At 44.2% G+C, this 21,497-nt stretch overlaps 1 protein-coding gene across 1 annotated transcript; it reads left to right on the plus strand.

Moving 5' to 3' along the window:
• The first annotated feature begins 3,110 nt into the window (after window positions 1–3,110).
• On the plus strand, window positions 3,111–4,811 carry LOC308412206 (ferritin, middle subunit). Its single transcript, XM_080906379.1, has 4 exons — window positions 3,111–3,430; window positions 3,845–3,991; window positions 4,169–4,294; window positions 4,399–4,811. Exons 1-4 carry the CDS (start codon window positions 3,329–3,331, stop codon window positions 4,552–4,554), a joined length of 531 nt encoding a protein of 176 aa, XP_080762505.1. The 5' UTR covers window positions 3,111–3,328; the 3' UTR covers window positions 4,555–4,811.
• Window positions 4,812–21,497: the final 16,686 nt, after the last annotated feature.

The raw sequence follows: 21,497 nt of genomic DNA on the forward strand, positions 1-21,497 counted from the left end.
GAACCTGTTCTGAGACATATTTTAAAGATGAGCCTTGTTGGTCTGCATGACTCCCTTTACTTAGACTTGGTTCCTCCTGCGCCAGATGGCGCATTGGGCGGCAAGGGATCATCAACGAGCTCGATTTGCAGCCACATCTTCAGCCTCGTCCCATGAAAGATCGACCACTTTCAGGTCCTCAATGAATGACCGTCTCCACGTCTGTTTTGTCGTCCGCAGACATGAAGACGGTCATTCATTGTGGACCTGAAAGCATGACTCCCACTGTGTGTGAAATGCCATGTTAAGCCAAAAGGCTTACATACTAATGCGCATAAAGATAATAAATAGTCTAAGATGAGTATGCCTTCTTGAGTGAGATGGTGATTGGCTGGTACAGAAACAAGAGGAAAAAAGAACTCAAATAAGAAGTTCTTGGGTTCCTGGTACAGATCAACTAAAGTAAGTAAATCCAGGGGTAGGGCAGCACGGTGTCACGATGGCTGCCTCAAAGCAACAAGGTCCTGAGTTCAATTCTGACATCAGGCCAGGGTCTTTCTGTGTGGAGTTTGCATGTTCTCCGTGTGTTTGCGTGGGTTCTGTCCGGGTACTCCGGCTTCCTCCCACAGTCCAAAGACATGTAGTTAGCGGGGATAGGTTCGTTCGAAACTCTAAATTGAATGCGAGTGTGAATGGTTGTCTGTGTCTATGTGTTAGCCCTGCGACAGAGTAGCGACCTGTCCAGGGTGTAGCCTGCCTCTTGGGACACCTGGGATAGGCTCTGAAAAAGCCCGTCCTAGGCAACCATGAAAAAGGATAAGCAGAAGAGAATGGATGAATTAAGTATGTGAGACTGCAGCACACTGAATAATCTTCAAATGTGTGTTACATACCTCTGCTGCGATGATATTCTTGAAGGTTTCATTGAAAAAGCTACTTTTACATAAATAGGCTGATATAAAAGTATATAAAAATACATTTCTTAGGTTGTTTTCACTCAGCAGTAGTAATGCTTTAGCCTGAGAAATTCCTGTCCACAGCACTGTGGTGTTGAGCAATGCAATAAAAAACACTTTGGTTGTAAGCACCATTATCAGCAGTTTTTGGATGTCATGTGTTACATCAGCTGAATCAGCTTCAGTTTGTGCAGGTTTTATGTACTAGGCCAGCGTTAACTCAAATAATCTAACTTTTATACAGCACAGTAAAGTCCTGAATATACCGTCCTGAAGCACCTGTCCTTTATATTTTGCCACAAAAAAGGACGTTCAAAGATGTACTGGAACATCTGCATACATACATGAAAATCTAGTTTTCACATTTTTACCGAGCTTTAAAGTCAATACTTTGGTATGAAAACCTTTATCCTACATATTCTATATACCACAGGCTGAACTCTCGTAGATAGCATTCTTGTCATTTCTCTATGCAGTTTTTAGGAATAGTTCTCCAGGCTTCTTCTTAAAGAACGTGCAAAGCTCTTCTTTGTTGGCCTCTTTCTGTTCTGTACTCTTACACTGCTTCAGTAATGTTAAGGTCGAGCTTTGGGGAGGTCAGTCCATGGCTAAGAGGGATCATAATTCTATCACTTTGGCAAGCTCTCCAAAACCACTGGGTGAGGGACTCAGGGTCTCAGTTCCCTAGATGTTCACTGGTGTTGGTGTGGTGGGTCTGCCCCTGTGGAAATTCACCACCAGCTCCTGGTTTTCCCGTGTTGAACTGGAGATGGTTCTGCTGGCACTAGTCCACAAACTCCTGAGTCCACTGTCTTTATTCTGAGTCATCCTCACTTTTAATAAGGCCAACTATGGCAGAGTCATCAGGAAACTCTTGCAGATGACAGTCTAGGTTGGTAACTGTCTGCAGTGTAGAGAGTGAACGGGAATAGTGCTAGCACAGTTCTTTATAGGGCCCTGTACTGAAGACCAGCCTGTCAGAAACACAGCCTTGCATCCTCACATACTGTGGGTAGCCAGTGCGATAGTCCAATATCTATTGGGACAGGTAGTAGTCCACCCCTGACTGCTTGTCCCTCACAAGTCCAGGTTGGATGGGGTTAGCACTGGAGAAACTAGAGAAAGAACATTAGCCTAACTGTGCTTCCAGGCTTCTTCAGGTAGCACGATCTCGGTGCAGGAGGTAGATGATGACATCATCCACCCCAATGCTAGACTGATAGGCTTTTGCAGTTGATTCAATGGAGACCTAACCGGGGCTGAAGATGCTTCAGTACTAGCCTGTCGAGGGTCTTCTTCAGATGTGAGGTCACTGCTACTAGCTTGTAGTTGCTGAGGTCTTTTGGACGTGTGATCTGTGGTAATGGTACCACACAGGTACTGAGTAAGAGCCGCTTAAATAGGCAGCCTAGTAACGTGGTACCGGAAGATAGATGTTGATGGGGGAGAAAATGTCTGTTTATGTCTGTTAATCTGTGTTATCTTCAGGACTGGTGGTAGATTCAACTAAAGAAATTGAAATAAATTATGTCCTTTGTTATACACAGCTAGTAACAAAGTGCCAAAAGCTATAATTTAAAATAGGTTCTTTGCTAAGTTCTCTGTTAGGAGTAGACACGACTGATTCATCACTTGAGTTTTGTTCCTTTTTTTTTATGCATGAATCATTGCAGGAATGAAAATGAGTAAAAAAGCCACCAATCTCCATATTAAAACTTAGAGCTTAAAAGCCCTTGAAAAGGCTAGGAAAGTACTGCTATTTAAAAATTAGCGGACGGTCTGGCACATTGGAAGCAAGGTTTGGAATAAACGTTTTAAACAGTATTTTTAAACAGTATTAAACAAATACATTCATACCATGTGCGTGTGCATATCGGCTCTCATGTCCATCAGGACGTCTACATGTTTTTTGAGAAAATCTTTATATATTTTACCCATGTTGCTTGTTACCTGTTGAACTACGGAAAATGCTTTGTCATTGCACCTGACTATCTCCCAGCAGGTCACATTAAACATTAAAGTGGATGATGAGATTTCTACGAATCAGGAGGAGAAAAAAATGCAACTTCATCCTGTGAGTCACAGCTGGTACAGACACCCCGGCTCAGTGATTGGTGGAAACATACGTCACATCTTGCACGAGCACTTCCGGTGGAGTATAAATACAGGGACCCGCGAGTGTGCCGTTTCACACCAGGGGAGAAATCTTTGAGGAGTTTTTGCTTCAACAGTGTTTGAACGGAACTTCTTGACTTCGTCCCGCTTTGTATTTCAGCTACTCTGCACTTCGGAAGAAAAACCCTTTTCTACTTGAACACTACACATAAAGTCGACGTGAAGCTTTATTTTTGCACCGTTTTTGTTAATAAAAAGCACAAGAAACGCCAGCCGAAATGGAGTCCCAAGTGCGTCAGAACTACCACCGCGACTGCGAGGCCGCCATCAACCGGATGGTGAACATGGAGCTGTTTGCGTCTTACACCTACACTTCTATGGTGAGAACACGTCATGTGATGCTGATGTCTGTAATAACCTTAGTCTCAAGCTATATTAGCTTAATGCTAGACAAAGAGAACGGAGTAGAGTCGTTAAATGTAAAGTCCGGTATGTTGTTGCTAATTTCAGTAATGCATGATTTCAGTCGCAGCTCGTTTGTTGGTTGTTTATCACAGTTGGGCAGGTTGCCAGATGCGGAGTGTATTTTCACCCCAAACACATCACCGAAAAACCCAAATGCTGCGTCGTGCTTCGTTTGGCTTTTCTTTAGTCTCGAGTTCAGCAGTTACCTCGGTCTAAACCAGCTGAACTGTCCATCATGAATCATGTCTGTCTCCATAACTGTTTGTCACGATGCTGTATTTGCAGAAGAATTGGTGCTGTGTACTAATAACCTGTGTCTGATTTGTCAGGCCTTCTACTTTGACCGTGATGATGTGGCCCTGCCAGGCTTCTCCCACTTCTTCAAGGAGAACAGCCATGAGGAGAGGGAGCACGCTGACAAGCTGCTGTCCTTCCAGAACAAGAGAGGAGGTCGCGTCTTACTCCAGGACATCAAGGTGTGTACAAACTGAACCAGTCCTGCTGTGACATACCTGACTGTGTCTCTAACACAGAAACTGGGATTAAGGAGCAGTGTTATGACACTTGTTCTCTTGTTGTTAGCGTTAGTGTGTAATGTGTACACAGAGCTTAAAACAAGTGTTCAGTCTCTAACAGAATTGTTTGTTGTGCAGAAACCAGAGCGTGATGAGTGGGGCAGCGGGCTGGAGGCCATGCAGTGTGCTCTGCAGCTGGAGAAGAATGTCAACCAGGCTCTGCTGGACCTGCACAAGCTGGCTTCTCAGCATAATGACCCTCATGTAAGTGGGAGTTGGAGGGAAGAGTTTGGGGTTAAAGACTGAACTAGTTGATGCTGTGTATGTTTGACAAATCATCAAATGTTAACTGTAGTTTGTTTTCCCAGCTGTGTGACTTCCTGGAGAGCCACTACCTGGATGAGCAGGTGAAGTCCATCAAGAAGCTGGGTGACCACATCACTAACCTCACCCGCATGGATGCCCACAACAACAAGATGGCAGAGTACCTGTTTGACAAGCACACTCTGGGTGACAAGAGCTAAATGCTGAGACGTAGAAGTGAGCCTGGAGTCAGCATGTTAACAACACAGGCTTTGAAGTAAACTCACTTCTGCTCCAGCTGATTTCTTTCCTGATTTCCTGGCTTTAAAGCTGGCATCAGTTCTTGTATGTTGTGGTGTTTTTGTGTGAAATGTCACATGGAGCGATGGATGTTATCAGGGTATGGCTCTGCTTCTAAGCTGTCTGACATTTGGAAATGTTTCTGATCTGTTCATCTGAATAAACCTTTTGAGCTGGATTTTTGGTCTCTCTGCATCTGACTCATTTTACTGATTAGTTCAAGCAGTCCAAAAACTAAATCACAACTTCATTACTGACTTTGTCAGATTAAAGATGGTCTTTCAGTTAATATTTCTACTTATTGGCACCAAATACAAACGAGGCCATATCAGATGTAAATATTACTGGACTTGCAGGACATCGCTATGGCAGCTTCAACAAGCACCACACATCCGAAATGGCAAAAGTATATAACTTCATGTTAAGATCTAAATATAACAGCCAATAACTAATATGGAATAAAGTGGACATGTGATCTAATGTTTTACTATGATGAATCTTTGGTGGGTGTTCCTTTTTGGTACAAATCTTTGTTTGCCTTGTTATGGATATTACTGTAATGCACCATCGCCATCTACTGGAGATATTCGGTTTCTGTTAACATCTTTAAAGCAGGTAAAGGTGTTTTACATTACAGCCTGCATTTTTTTTTTTTTTTTACCTTATGCCTTATTCAGTACAATACACAATACAAAACACTAGCCAAGTTTACTTCCAAATATAGAACAACTGAAATGAGTTGTGCAAATTCTGATTCAGTGTTGGGAAGGTTACTTTTAAAATGTATTCCACTACAGATTACAGAATACATGCCCAAAATGTATTTTGTAACATTCTGTTATGTTACTCAATGAGAGTAACGTATTCTGAATACTTTGGATCGGGGTGGCTTACTGGGCTTAAGCTGGGGTTGTTTTTTCAGAAGCCCGGGGTCTTTTGGAGTGTAATTTTTTCATAGTTAGATGCCTGGCTGACAACTGTATACAACAAAAACTACACACAATATTCGAAGCACATAGTGCACACTGTTGGAATTTCCCCCCTAATCCGATTGTTCAGTCTGACGTCGTGTCTGGGCCTAAACTCCGCTGCAGGTCCATTTATCAAACGATCACTGTGGCATTACTGAGAGTTGAAAAACTATCTAAAGTCTTTCATCTTTAATAAAATGATCAGCGTTCTGCTCTACCAGGTGTAACAATTGAGTTTAACATCCAGGCATCCATGAAAACGGAATTTATGACATTTAACGGAGTTAGAAGTTAGCAGGGAGTTAGCTCGCTAGCTTCTATCTAAAATTTAGATTTTTTTCGATACCCATCCGGTTTTCGATACCCATCCCTAGTTATAATGTAACCTAAAATATTGTGTGAAAACTCTGGTTTGCTGGGTTATCAAGATTGCCAACATTCATTAAAGGAACAACCTCTAGAACTCAAAAATCATATTTTTATAGACTTTATTCTTCATTAAAAACTGATTCTTGTGTTTTGGGTCATACTGGCTGCCAGTCCTGTCACAAAGAAACAGTTGAGCACCATTTGGCTTTGAAGCTAGCCTTTAAAGTATTTTAGTCTGAATACAGTTAATCAAGCAAAGCTGATTGATCTAACGGACGGAAAACAGAACAGTCATGGTCAAAAAGCCAGGTATAAATAAGAAAATAATAAAAAATAATAAAAAGTTTAGACCTCTATTAATAGTTTACACCTTCATTAAAAGTCATCCACCTGTCCAGTTATGTTAGGGACATGTCAGCACTGATGTGTAGGGATGGGTATCGAAACCCGGTTCTTGTTGAGAACCGGTTCCCACTGTTTCAATTCCTTGGAATTGTTTGCCATTTTTGCAAACGATTCCCTTATTGATTCCAGTCGCCCCAAATGACGTCACCACGTTGCGGAGCGTCATTTACCTGGCAGGAAACACGGCGCCAGCGGCTCAAGTGCTCAAAAGCTTGGTTATACTTTACGAGAACGGATGACAACAGGGCAACTTGCAATACTTGCAAAGTAGATATTTCATTTAAGGGAGGAAACACTACGAATATGCAAAAGCATTTGCTCACAAAACACGTGATAACCTTAAATGAATGTCGTGTTTTTAATTCCGCTCCGGACTCGTGAATCTCAACCCAGCAGCAGCGGTAACATTTGCACGTCCTCTCCCGTTAATGCGGCAGGTAAATAATCAACTAACAGTGCATATTATGTTAGCGCGATCTGCCTTATTACAAAACCTGCCATTACTGTGCGTTAAGGTGACCATGATGAGAGAGACAGAGTCTGGCTCAGATGCTGCCAGTTCTCGCTGCAGTCTACCGGTAGCGTCTCCTTTCAGGCCAGGATAGACGAATGTCACCGAGCAGTGACTAAGTTTGTGGTCAAAGGCTTGCACCCATTTGCCACAGCAGATGCCCCCGATTTCACTTTGGTAAGTGAATGTGTTTAATTGTAGGCAGGACATTACTGGATATTCTTGTGTAATTGCTACAGAATAATTTATGTTACACTTTGTTATTGCTACAGAAGAATATTTATTTTATTATTTTACATTTACATTTTTTTTCCTGGGGACCCTGTGACACCCCATTGAAGAGCCGTAGGCTGGATCTCTTAAGATCTCACTGTTGGGTTTGTAAGGCCATGTTACTCCTAGATTTCTATCTTGTTCAAAGAGAAGATAAAAAACAAAGTTCTAAGCTAATCGACCTTAGTGTTCTCCTTTTTAAAAATAAGAATCGATAAAGAATTGAATCGTTAAACAGAATCGAAAATGGAATCGGAATCGTTGAAATCTTATCAATACCCATCCCTAGTCAGATATAAACCAAGTTTAGGTGGAGTTTATTTTCGTTGTGCTGACTTTTTACCGTCAGTTGCAATAACTCGTACTGCGTTCTAGCCAGCTTGACGGAGTTTTTAGGTGGGTGGGTGCTATGATGTTACTGATAGTGAACTTTATTTTATTCATAAGGTTAGTTAGTAGAGTTGCCAACGGCTCCTTAAAAAAATGGAATGGTCCCTCAATCAGAGAAAATATTACACGTTTCGTATTGAGCTGAGAAGAGATGCAGTTTGTCCCGAACTTTAGCTAGAATGGAAAAAGACACAAAGCTGGAGTTATTCTGTCGTTACGCTGCACAGCTGCCTCTTCTTCTCTCATTCTCTCCCCTCCCTCTCCTGTTGCTACTTCAATCATGAAACTGATCAATGATCAGCTGATCGGCTTTTCTCTCTCATTTATTTATCGCCCACTTTGTGCCAGAAAGAGGAAACCAGCGGATGTCACGCTAAACAACAGCAGCACGTTTAAGCTTGATCAGCTGTTGTTAGAATGTATTTAATATTAATTTCTAGTATCAGCTGATGTTTGCTGGAGCCACAGCTGTAAAGCTGCTGGTCATGATATTGGTTTGGATATGTGGTGAGAGGGAAACATGAAGATGAAACCAGGAGATGTCCTTACTGAATCATCAGAGCTGTGATGAAGAAACAGGTTTACCTTTTAGGTGACATGGATGAGTTGAAGGGAAGTTATGAACTGTTTCTGAGAGACAAATAACACCAGGATCCTTTTTTATGTAGCTGACAGCTGGTAACTGTGCAGGGGCGGGTCTAGCAAAGTTTTGCCAGGGGGCCAGGTAGGGCATTAACAGGGAAAGGGGGGCACAAAGAAATACTTTTCTTTCTTATTCTCATTTAAAATACCTAGCTTTTATTAAATAATTATCTAAATCTTACAACCAAAGTTTTTATCTGACGTAAAATGTATAGAAATCATACATATACCAACAAGACTGTACATCACTGTCACAACAGCATTTGTTTTTATTCAAAGGCTTTATGGCTTTAATACCTGGTGGGCCGGTCTGTAGTCAAAATGCCCGATTTTCTGTCCCAGTCCAGCCCTGCAGGTTAATACTGGCAGTGTCACCATGCCAGCTGACTGTATTTCATCATCAGCCAGTGTTGTTCTTTATCAATATTACCAAAGTTTACCATAAGGCAGCATAGAAAGTATTTACTTGCTTTCAGGTTTTATTCAAATGTTAGTCTTTTCAGTTGTTTCCCCACTTTTTTCCTGTTTCAAAATCAAACACCAGTTTGTGAGAAGATTATCTTCTTTTTTTAACAGGCAGATAAAGTTTTGCATTGGCTAATTTGTCAATTGTTTGTTACAAATGTTCATATTTTAATATTAAAAAATGTTTTTGCCCAAAACATATGTGCACTATATGTCAGTAAAAATACTATGCAAATATTGCTGTCCTTGAATGCTGAGTAAACACTGACAAAGCACTGATTGTATCTCTCGTACTTTATCAACGCAGTATCTAAAAACTTTGCACCGTAGTGGTTGAAATCTCATTCTAATAAGAGTTAAAAGCGCATTCAGTTATTAGGTTTACAGGGTTATTGAATTATGGTTAATGGTTGGTAGAATTTTTTTTAAATATTATCTGCCAATACATCTGCCACCCTTCTCCAAATCTGTGCCCCTCCTGGCCCCCCCAACAAAAATTTTCTAGACACGCCACTGCTCGTATAGAAAACTATTCAGCGCGTATATAAAACAGGTCCGCGGCTCCGAACCGTAGTAAAGGGACCTCTGGCTAATACGTCGGGTTTATGTCGGGGTCATAGCCGAAAACTAGCTTTACTTTGTTGTCTGGGTCAACTTTGCTTGCGAGAGACAGAGAGAGGCGTTGAAAGGCTGCTGCAACAGGACTTATTGTTTGGGAGAAAAACACGAAAAAAGTGTACAGTCGAGTCTTAATAGCTTACTTACAACTGGGCTCGTCAGGCTCTCTTTTTGGCTGCAGTGGTTATTATTATATTTACATGCTTCCTGCATGTCTGTGCTCTCTATGCTGTTGTTGTTGGTGTGTGAGCTGAAAAGCTACAGCCGGCTGTGTGCGTACAGCAACCGTGTGTAAAAAGTGGTTAATAAAGAGATGCTGAAAAGCATGTTCATGGAAACATCGTCGGGTCTGCCGTGATATGTTTACAACGGGACTTCTGCTCCTGAACCTCTGCGCACAGCGTCTGCAGGTCGGGGCTGTACGAAGTCACTTTCATCTTTACAGGACTGTAAGCTGTCGTCTGTGAGGCGTGAGCGGTGTTTGTTTTAACATAGTTCACGGTGGAGCTGCTGACATAATGTGGATCCGAAGATCCATAATTGGCCTACCTGGGGTTGAAAGTCTCGATAAATGCACGGCGTTTCGGCGGGTACACCGGCTTCCGCGAGTGTGACGCTTATTTTGAGTGATGAAAATGTAATAAATTATAATTTTATTTTTATATTTCAATATCACAATAATCTTCCAATTTAGAACTACAAGTTAAAAAGAACTAACATAAATAAATTACACTTCAGCTAAATACTTCTAATTTATTTTCCCAAACCACGCGGGACTAAATATAAGGACTAAAGAGCCGCAGGTTGCCGACCCCTGGCCTAACATATAAAACAGGAAAAAACCGCCGTGTAATTCCTTTATTTCAACAAAGTAACTGTATTCTGAATACCACCTTTTTAAATGGTAACTGTAACGGAATACAGTTACTCATATTTTGTATTTTAAATACGTAACGGTGGTACATGTATTCTGTTACTCCCCAACACTACTGATTCATACATCATATCATGCTACACTGCATTTGCACTGTTTTGTCATTTATTTTCAGGAATTAAAGAAAGATCTGTAATCATTTTATTCACTTGTATTAATTTGCTTGAAGACGTTTCACCTCTCATCCGAGAAGCTTCTTCAGTTCTAAGGTCAAATGGTGGAGAGTCCCAGATATAAACCTAGTGGGAGTGACCCCCCACAGAGGGACAAAGGACCCCTGATGATCCTCTAATCGCCTGAGCCAAGGTGGGAAACTGGGCGTGGGTCCCAATCAGCCAGAGTTTCGGGTGTGTTCATTGTGAAACCTGGCCCCACCTTATCATGCGAATTCCTGAGGTCAGATGGCCCAGGATGTGAGTGGGCGTTAAGGCGTCTGGGAAGGGATCTCAAAACTGATTATAGATGGCAGAGAGTTGGTGTCGTAAACCCCGCCTCTGTTCAAAGATGGTCGCTCACAGTGGACATAGATGCTTCTTTCACTCCTCTTTCAAACCATCTGTCCTCTCTGTCCAAAATGTGAACATTGGCATCCTCGAAAGAGTGTCCTTTATCCTTAAGATGCAGATGGACTGCTGAGTCTTGTCCTGTGGAGGTGGCTCTTCTATGTTGTGCCATGCGCTTGTGAAGTGGCTGTTTGGTCTCTCCAATGTAGAGGTCTGAGCATTCCTCGCTGCACTGTACAGCATACACCACATTGTTAAGTTTGTGTTTTGGAGTTTTGTCTTTCGGGTGAACCAGTTTGTGTCTGAGCGTGTTGCTGGGTCTGAAGTACACTGGGATGTCGTGCTTGGAGAAAACTCTCCTGAGTTTCTCTGGTACACCGGCTACATAGGGGATGACAATGTTGTTGTGTCTGTCCTTCTTATCCTCCCTCGCTGGTGTCTGGTCTTCTTTTCTGTGCCTCTTTGCTGACTTTAAGAACGCCCATTTAGGATAGCCGCACGTTTTGAGTGCTTCCTTTACATGTGTGTGTTCCTTCTTTTTCCTTCAGGCTTAGAGGGAACATGTTCTGCCCGGTGGTGTAGGGTCCTGATTACTCCAAGTTTGTGTTCCAGAGGGTGATGGGAGTCAAAGAGGAGGTACTGGTCCGTGTGTGTGGGCTTCCGGTAAACTTCGATGTTGAGTTTGCCGTTCTCTTCAATGTGCACAGCGCAGTCCAGGAAAGGCAAACAGTCGTCCTTTGTGTCTTCCCTGGTGAACTTGATGTTTTTATCCACAGCGTTAATGTGCGCAGTGAAGGATTCCACTTCTTGTGTCTTGATTTTGACCCAGGTGTCGTCCACATATCTGTACCAGTGGCTGGGTACTCTTCCTTTGAAAGAGCCAAGAGCCTTCCTTTCCACTTCCTCCATGTAAAGGTTGCTGCAATAGGTGACACGGGGGAGCCCATGGCACAGCCATGTTTTTGTCTGTAAAAGCCTTCGTTGTACTTGAAATATGTAGTGGTGAGGCAGAGGTCTAACAGTGTGCAGATCTGATCGGGTGTGAAGTTGGTCCTGTCCTCCAAGGAGCTGTCTTCTTGTAGTCGTTTTCTAACAGTCTCCACGGCCTCCGTGGTGGGTATGCAAGTGAAAAGAGAGACTACATCAAAGGACACCGTGGTTTCATCTGGATCCAGGGTAAGTTTCTGGACCTTGACGGTGAAGTCGGTGGAGTTCTTGATGTGGGGTGTTCCCCACAAGAGGTGCCAGGATGGTAGCAAGGTGTTTCGAGATGTTGTAAGTAGCTGAGTTTATGCTACTGACTATGGGTCTGAGTGGGACAGCTTCTTTGTGGATCTTAGGAAGTCCGTAAATGCAGGGTATGGCATCCCCTGGGTAAAGGCGGTGATATGTGAGGCGGTCAATGATTTTGTCCTTTTCAAGGTCTTGAAGGCAAGCTATAACTTTCTTTTTGTAGCTGCTTGTGGGGTCTCGCTTTAAGGCTTCGTAGGTATTGTTGTCACTGAGGAGAGTAGTGATCTTTGTATGGTAATCCGTTGTGTTCAGTACCACGGTGCACCTTCCTTTATCAGCTGGTAATAAAGACTTCAGACCCAGCAACACACTCACCATTTGACCCTTAGAACTGAAGAAGCTTCTCGGATGAGAGGTGAAACGTCTTCAAGCAACTTAAACAAGTCCAGACGCTTTTCTTTCCAAGCTCCTTAGACTATGATGACCTGGATGACTGAGAACCTTCACAGACATTTGTATTAATGTTATCTAGAAATAAAATCACACCATAAAGAAATCATCTCTCACTCTTCTCTTAAAAATCCAGGTGTTTGCTCAGATTTATATACATTTTTTGGAAAGTATCCATGATTACAATTCTGATCAAAATGTCTCAACAGCCACAACTGTGCACACTTTATGCATAGAAAAATTGCTTAAAAAATAAATGATTTTTAAAAAGAAATCCCAGGTAAATGTGAGGATTGCATACTGTTTTACTTGTTAAGTTGTCTCCCTGCCCTGTTGGCTGAGCTAGTTTGGGCTAATCTTTAGGTTTCGAACTGTTGGCCTCATATTTGACTCGATGGCTGCAGGATGTCCAGGTCCTGTGGCTGGAACATCATCAACCCTTCACTACCGTACGTGACACTTGGTACAAGCTGTTTGTGCTGAAATATTGTGGCTGTTTTTCTCCAAACATGCTGCTGTGCATTACGGCCAAAAATCTTCTCTTGTCTAATATCGTGTGTGCTTTATTAATATTGTAATCATAATAATCCATAATTATGGATATACATATTAGATTGTTTTTAGTGAAATGTAAGCTCTCAAGAAAGGTAGGGAAAAGCTTTGTAATTTACTTTAAAATTAAATAAATAATAAATAAATATTAAATATGTTCCCGAAACCGGTGGAAAGAGCTACAGACCCATGATACCTTTACCAAGTTAGCTAGCAGCTAATGACCACCACTTCTTGTGCAGTTAATAAAAGAACAGGTAATGTCTGTTGCGCTGTTGCACACACAGCATGCTCATTTGTTTCAATTCATCAGTTGCCACAAGACGACTTACTAATGTGTACATAATAACCTAATACTTCTGTGTGCTATAGACTATAGTGTACACTGTACACCTTACTTCTAGTTTCTGTTGCATCAGTTTGTGTCTCCCAATTAATTTGTGTTTCTCTTACAACTCTGCACCGCCCAGATGCCCCAAAATGCATGAGCTCGTTGCGAGCTCGGAACCAGCGTGCTCAGCCATCAAGGGTGAGCATTGGTTAATGGTCATTATGTGACTGATGCAAGCCAGTTCATTTTATTTGAGCAAAATTTGGATTAATAATTAAATGTTATTGTTGATGGGCACAGGCAGGACTCCACATGCACACACACATAAAAAAACGAAGTAAAAAAAAAAAAAGGCTTAAGAAAAGGGCATTTGGGGCACCCACCAGGAAAAAGGCAGGCACCCCCCCACCCCCCTTCAACATGTGCATGGTGTAGGATAGTATTACCAATTATTTGTGACGTAAGAGCCTTTTATGGAATGGGCAATCATTAAAAAAAAAAGGAAACCAGTTATACTGAAGGATTCAGAAATTAATTTAAAGAAGACTAATTATGGAGTTCCACAGGGTTCTTTGCTAGGACCAGTACTTTTTCCATTATACATGCTTCCCTTAGCCAGCGTTATAAGAAGGCGTAGCATACATTTTCACTGCTATGCAGATACCCGACTTTATCTATCCATGAAACCGGATGACTAATTAGTTATATTGCATGAATGTCTTAAAGACATAAGTTTGATAGATTCCTTTAGTCTTGCTCAATTTGTGTTGGGGCCAACCCAGAAACAGGGTCATACGTTGGATCTTGTGCTGTCTCTAGGGTTACCGGTCCTAAACATGAAAATACGTGATGCTGTTTTTTCTGATCACTGTCCTGTTTTGTTTGATATACTTTTATCTCTTCTCCATTTTACACCTCTTATTCCAACACACCGTTGTCGTGTTTTTAACCCGTCTGCAACCAGTGTTGGGTGTAACGCATAACAAGCAGACAAGAACATTACAGTAATACAGTATGTAAAAACTGTCGGCCGCTGTTAATAGCACGAGTAATCTACTGAAGCGCCTGACACGAGAGCATAGAGAAAGACTTCTGAGTGATCCTTGTTCATCATCCATGCATAACACCGTGGCAACTCCTGCTAAACAGCAAAACCTGATTTTACTTCAGCAGCACAGAAAGCATCTGAAGGTGAGCTTAAAAAAATAATTGCAGGCTACATTGTGGAAGAGATGCTACCGCTGCGTACTGTAGAGCAGCGGTCCCCAACCCCCGGGCCACGGACCGGTCCGTGAGAGTGAGACTCGGGTGTGAAATGTATGGTTTTCAGGGTTTTTATCGGTTTTTAGCGTTATTTTGTTATCGTTTTTTTTCCCCCCGTTAACTCTGTTTTCCTGGGTCTTTTCACGTGTGTTATTAATAAATCTTCTTTTTTTCGGTACCGGTACTAATTTTGTTGTATTTATCCACAACACCTTAAACGCCGGTCCGTGAAAATATTGTCGGGCACAAACCGGTCCGTGGCGCAAAAAAGGTTGGGGACCGCTGCTGTAGAGTCTCCGTCTTTAAAAAAAATTATTTATTATTTAAAGAGTTTAATTTCTATTGTTTGTCCACTCAAGGTTTGTAGGGATTTTAAGAAGTATTTAGTTAAATTTCTTATTGAGTAATTAAGTTACTTTTCAGATACAGTAATTAGATAAGTATTTTAAATACAATATTGATTAAGTAATTAGTAATTAGTAATTAATTACTTTTTTAAAGTAACTTACCCAACACTGTCTGCAACAGAACAATTTTCTATTGCTTTTAAAAAAGTTTTAAGATCTCCCCTTGGCTTTGGTACCGAGGAAATGACAGTTAATTTTTATGATGCAAAACTGCAAAACTGTCCTTGATGAGGTCGCTCCTTTTAAAAGTATGAGCTCGAAACCACAATCAGACCCATGGATAAATAAGGCCACTCGTTCAGCCAGACGAGGGTGCAGGAAGGTTGAACGTAAGTGGAAAAAAGATGGGGTCACTTGCCCCTCCCTTCCTTCCCTTCCCATCTCCAGCTGCCTCCCTCTTCCCGCTCCACCACAACCACCCACACATGCAGGACCTTGGAGTAGGGGTATGTCACCAGGGTGCAGAGGAGGCTACCCCCCCCCCCCCCCCTCCTCTGTCCCCTTCTGGCTGCCTCTGCCTCAATTTTATCCCACAACTTAGACATTCACTTTACTCACACTCTCATTACACATACATATAGGATCTTGGGGGTGGGCACGATACACGGAATCCAAAGTACCATCAGGGTGTACACCTCACCCCTGGCGTCGTTGCCCACCTCTCAATTTTGAATACACGTAGACATTGAGGGCTAGCAGGAGGGACCATGCGCTTACCTGCTGCTCTCTGGCAGGTAGCTCCATGCCCTCCTGGGTTTTAAATGCACCTTAGAACACACATGCATCAACACTACAATGAGCGGGTGGAGGGAGGTTCGGAGTCTTCTCTCACCCCCGTTCTCTGCGGCCTGCTGGAGCGGGGGGGCTAGGAGGAGGAGTTGGCCGTCCGACTGCGGTCTGGAGTGTGGGGCCTCCCTGCTGCTGCGGAGTCGGGGCGGTCTGCCTCTCCCCACCGCAGGGAAAAGGGTAACACCACCTGGGTCTGGGTGCAGTTCCCCCCTCCAGGGGCAAGGGTACCTAGACCCGGTTCGTAGAGTACGCTTGGGGAGTGTGATCGTGTGTACAGCGTCTCTTTATGTCTGTCTCCACGTTGGTTGAGTGTGGAGTAAGTGCATATGAGAGCATGAGGGTGGGAATGGATGTTTGTGTCTGTGTGTGCCTGTATGTCTGTGTCTATATGTCAGGTTGAGTATCAGACGCCACCTCTCTGGGGACATCTCAGGCCCTCCAAGGTTTGGAGGCCTATCTCCACCCACCACCACTTCCCCTGCCAGTGGTGGACTCCCTCAGACATCGGTGCGTTGGTGGTTCTTTGTGTGTGGGGGTGGGCGTCCGGGTACACACCGGCTCACTCCTTGGCGGCCGCTTATCGGGGCCTGGAGCCTGGGGCTCGCTCGGGCCACTTCGGAGGCGGGGTGCCCCCGGCCTCTCGGCCTGGGGCTCGGTCACTCAGGCACAGCTGGCTGCCGGCGGAGCTCACGGGCGCGTCACTGCAACTCCCCCTGGCTTCTGCTCCGCGGCTGCTGAGTGAGCCCTCATCTGGGACTCTCCTCAGCTCTTACTGGGACAGTGGCGCGGCTGCCCCTCTGTTGGTCTTCCTTGGTCTCTTGTGTTCTGGGGGCCTCTGGATGTCTGGAGTTTTGATCTCCTCCATACCTGCTTCATGCCCTGGAGGACGGGGCTGTGGCCCCCCCACACTCCCTAGCAGATTGTTACATGGAGAAACCTTTGGAATGCAAGCATGCTGATCCACACAGGTATGCACACAGGTGTACACACGGGTGTTCACAGACGCGGACTACAGCTTTCTTGGCTGCTGCTTCAAAGCACATTGTGCGCTGTCTATCTTGCGTGCTGCACAATATCGTTTATTATTTAGTATCTACTGATATCTACTGCTAGCTAGTTTATTGTGATGGTTCCGTTTTTTTTATTATGTTGCTCTTTGTTGTTTGCTTTCTCTTCTGTTTTTTTTCTCCATACAGGTGACCCAGGTGTTTTTTTTTTTTCTTCTTTCTTCTCCCCCTTCTCACCGTCTCTTCTCCCCTTTGGTTTTCTTTCTCTCCCTCTCTTTCTTTCATTCTTTCTCCCTGTCCTATCCCCCAGTCATGTCTGTCCCGTTTGTAGCAACTGAAAATAAAATAAATTCATAATTATAATAAAGGTCAATCAAATGGACCAATATGGCAAGGCCATGATGATCCACTTGGTAAAATAAATCCGCTAAAAGATTTTTAAGGTTGTCATCTCTGACATTTTAGCTATTTTTAATAGCAGCCTTAGCTCAGGTACAGTTATTAAATTAAATAAAAATAACTACAGATAAGAGGCAAACCAGGTTGTAGTGCGAATCGGTTAATTAACTTATTGCAGTTACAGCGCTGACGTAAACATTTATGTTTGTTGGGAGCAGTTGTGATTGTGCAGTCTGACAGCTGCAGGGAGGAAGGACCTGCAGAAACGCTCCTTCATGCATCGAGGATGCAGCAGTCTGTCACTGAAGCAGCTCTGCAGCAACATTTACATGCATGGGGTGGGAGACTCTGTCCATCACAGATGTTATTTTGGCCAGAGTCCTTCTGTCTCCCACCACCTGCACTGGGTCCAGGGTGCATCCCAGAACAGAGCTGGCCTTCCTGATGAGTTTATCCAACCTCTTCCTCTCAGCTGCCAACAAACTGCTGCTCAAACATACAACACTGTAAAAAAATGACAGATGCCACCACAGAGTCATAGAAGGTCTTTAAAAGCGCTCCCTGGACTCCAAATGACCTCAGCTGCCTCAGCAGGTAGCGTCTGCTCTGACCCTTCCTGTAAAGCATCAGTGTTGTGGCTCCAGTCCAGTTTATTATTCAGGTGAACACCCAGGTACCTATAAGAGTCCACTATCTCAATGTCCACTCCCTGGATGTTCACCGGTGTCAGTGTGGTGGGTCTGCGTCTCCGGAAGTCCACCACCAACTCCTTGGTTTTCCCGGCGTTGATCAGCAGGTGGTTCTGCTGACACCAGTCCACAAAGTCCAGAGTCCACTGTCTGTACTCTGAGTCGTCCTCACCTGTGATGAGGCGACTATGGCAGAGTCGTCAGAGAACTTCTGTAGGTGGCAGCGTGGGGAGTGGATGGAGAAGTCTGCGGTGTAGAGGGTGAAGAGGAACGGTGCCAGCACAGTTCCCTGTGGCTGGTAAGCAAACTGCAGCAGATCCAATGAAGACCTCACCAGGGGGTGCAGATGGTTTAGAACCAACCTCTCGAGGGTCTTCATCAAATGTGATGTCAGGGCTACCGGCCTGTAGCTGCTGACATCCTTGGGATGGGAGGTCTTTGGTACTGGTACCACACAGGAGGTCTTCCACAGCTGTGGAACTTTCCCCAGTGACAGGCTCAGGTTGAACAGATATCCTATGACGCCACACAGTTCATCTGCGCAGCATCTCAGGAGCCTGGAGCTGATGTCATCTGGACTTGCAGCTAGGGCTGGGCGATATATCGAGTTTTTTAAAAATATCGATATATTTTCATACGAGATATAAGATGTGACAATATCGTTTATATCGATATAGTCTATGTTACGTTATGATTATACTTGTGGAGCCGCAGGTTTGCCTCTCTTTCGTCCACTTATGTCTCTACTCAACGTTACTCGGCCTCGCCTCTCCTTCACTGAACACAACTCCGCCTCCCCCATAGCTTCACCTGCAGGCAATGACTAGATGAAAGCGGAAAATCTCCGTTAGCGAGTTACCGTGCGTGGGGCTGGACGGCGTCAACGTGTTAGCGAGCTAACCGCGCTAACGACATGCAGCCAGGAGGGGCTGCACGGCCTAAAATCCTTTCATTTTCTCAAAAATCGACAGTGCGCCTTATGTATGAATTCTGGTTGTGCTTTCTGACCGCAAACCGATTTTATGTGCTACACAGCGCTCAGCAATCTGTCAAAAAAATTTTTAATATGACTTTGCTAAGCTACGGAGCTGCACCGCTTGATGGATTGTCGGAGGATTACGGCTACCGGGGAGGAGCCTCGCGGAGTGATACGTACTGTGTGTGTATAAGGACCACAAACGGCACCTGTTCAGAGACGTGGTGCAGCTGTGAAATCTGTCTCTTTGTTATTATGCTCAGCGTCTATTAGTTTACATTTTGACTGCACAATTGTGAGCTTTTTGTTATGCACAAAAACAACATTTTCTTTTATTTATGGTTCATGATTATTTAATAAATGCTGATAATTTATTTTTGAGTAATTTCTTCATGTACATCTACGCTGTATGTAAATAAAAGTGCCCGTGTGACATCTGGGACACAGTGTGACTAAGAACTCTCTTTTTGTTCTTAACTTATGGCTTTAAAAAAAAAATCGAGATATATCTTATATCGCCATCCAGCTAAAAAATATCGAGATATGAATTTTGGGTCATATCGCCCAGCCCTACTTGCAGCCTTACGCACCTTGATCTTGCGAAGCTCGTTCCTCACTTGAAGTGCTGAGATGGAGAGAGGGGGTTTCGGGGGAGGGGGGTGTATGTTGGAGTCCACAGAAGCCGGGGGTGGGTGTGAAGCTGAGAGGTGTGAAGTCCTGAGATGAAGGACAGGCAGGCCCTAAAGATGAGGGAGATTGCAGCAGGGGGGACGATGCTGGGGGAGGGGTGGGTGTTTGATCAAACCTATTAAAATATTTATTTAGGTCATTCACCCACCCCAAGTCTCCTGCAGCCTGGGGGGTTGGTTTTTGTCCTGAGATTGTCTTCAGGCTGTTCCAAACCCCTCTGATGTTGTCCTGTTGCAGCTGCTCTTCCATCTTCCTGCTGTAGTTTTCCTTCCCTTTCCTTATCTTCCATTTCAGCTTCTTCTGGACAGCTCTCAGCTCCTGTTTGTCTCCAGATCTAAAGACTCTTATTCTCCTTGAGGAGAGCCTTAATTTCAGGATTTATCCATGGCTTGTTGTTAGAAAAACACCGTACCTTTTTGATGGGTACGGTGTTGTCCACACAGAAGTTCATGTAATCTGTAATGCAGTCTGTGATGCTGTTGAGGTCATCCTCCAGGGGGCTGCAGAGGTCGTCCCACACAGTAGAATGGAAACAGTCCCTCAGGGCCTCTTCAGTCTCTGCCGACCATTTCCTTACTGTGCGTTTCACTACTGGTTCCCTGTGTACTAGAGGTTTATACACAGGCTGGAGATGAACCAGATTGTGATCTGAGCCCCCCAGGGGAGGGAGAGGTGATGAGCTGTATGCCTCCTTGGTGTTGGCAATGTTTTATTGTCTCTGGTGTGGCAGGTAACATACTGGGTGAAGGTGGGGAGAGTGGAGGACAGGGAGATGTGATTAAAGTCCCCAGAGATCAGGAAAAGGGCCTGAGGGTGCTGTGTTTGGAGTCTGCTGGTTACAGTGTGCAGGACCTCACAGGCTGCTGCAGCGCTAGCAGAAGGCGGGACATACACGGCTATCATAATCACGTGTGTAAACTCTCGCGGTAGATAGTACGGTCTCAGGCTAACCGCTAGCAGCTCAATGTCCTTACAGCATAGCGTCTCTTTGATAGATAAATGCCCAGAGTTACACCATCTATCGTTCACAAACACAGCCAGACCCCCACCTCCCTTCTTACCACTCTCCGTTGTTCTGTCGGCCCAGATCAGATGAAAATCATCCATGTTTACGTGTGAGTCCGGAGTTAGCGCAGTTAGCCACGACTCTGTGAAGCACATCAGGCTGCACTCCCTGTAGCTCCTCTGATGTCGGGTAAGGGCTGCCAGTTCGTCTACTTTATTGGGGAGAGATCTCACATTCCCCATAATAATAGATGGAATCGCTGGCCGGTACCTCCTAACTTTACTGCGATGCCCGATCCCGGCCCGAGTACCGCGTCTCTTCCTCCTCACCTCGCGGGGGATGTTAGCTTGCTCGGCGGTAGGCAGGGCAGCGGAGGCTCCGAGGGTTAACAGCTGATCCCTGCTGTAAACAATGGGAGGTCAGACCTCCACGCGCTCTCCGGACAAAGACACCGTAAAAGAACACCATTGTCGATAGAATTCTGAGCTCCATTGTGGGGGACAGCAGTCCACAATAGAAAAACAAAAACAATAAACACAAAACAACAGAGAAACATATATTAAAGAGAAAAAAGGACTCGGTCAGGTTGGAGCTGCTGATACTGGCTGCCAGCTTGGAGCGGCGCCGGAAGCCACCGATTAAGGTGATTCAGCTGTGCTTCTGCTTTTGGATCTGACCGCTGCCTTCGATACTGTTGACCACAGCATCTTAATCTCACGTTTGGAACATTGTGGCGTAAAGGGCACTCCATTAGAGTGGTTCAGGTCATACTTGTCTGACAGGACCTTCTCTGTGAGCTTTGGAGATTTTATCTCTTCCTCAGCTCCCCTTACTTGTGGTGTTCCCCAGGGATCTATACTGGGGCCAATTTTATTCTCCATTTATATGCTGCGTCTAGGTCTAATTTTTAGAAAATAAAACATTTGTTTTCATTCATATGCTGATGACACTCAGATCTATCTTCAATTGAAGGGAAACAGTCCTGCCTCAC

Source organism: Rhamphochromis sp. 'chilingali' (genome assembly GCF_963969265.1).
Source record: "Rhamphochromis sp. 'chilingali' genome assembly, chromosome: 15".
Taxonomy (NCBI): Eukaryota; Metazoa; Chordata; class Actinopteri; order Cichliformes; family Cichlidae; genus Rhamphochromis; species Rhamphochromis sp. 'chilingali'.

What these genes read in the sequence shown, in the direction of transcription:
- LOC308412206 (XM_080906379.1), top strand. Translation starts at nt 3,329, where the DNA reads ATGGAGTCCCAAGTGCGTCAGAACTACCACCGCGACTGCGAGGCCGCC. An exon ending in CTTACACCTACACTTCTATG is followed by an intron (nt 3,431 to 3,844) that starts GTGAGAACACGT and finishes CTGATTTGTCAG; the next exon opens with GCCTTCTACTTTGACCGTGA. An exon ending in TCTTACTCCAGGACATCAAG is followed by an intron (nt 3,992 to 4,168) that starts GTGTGTACAAAC and finishes TTTGTTGTGCAG; the next exon opens with AAACCAGAGCGTGATGAGTG.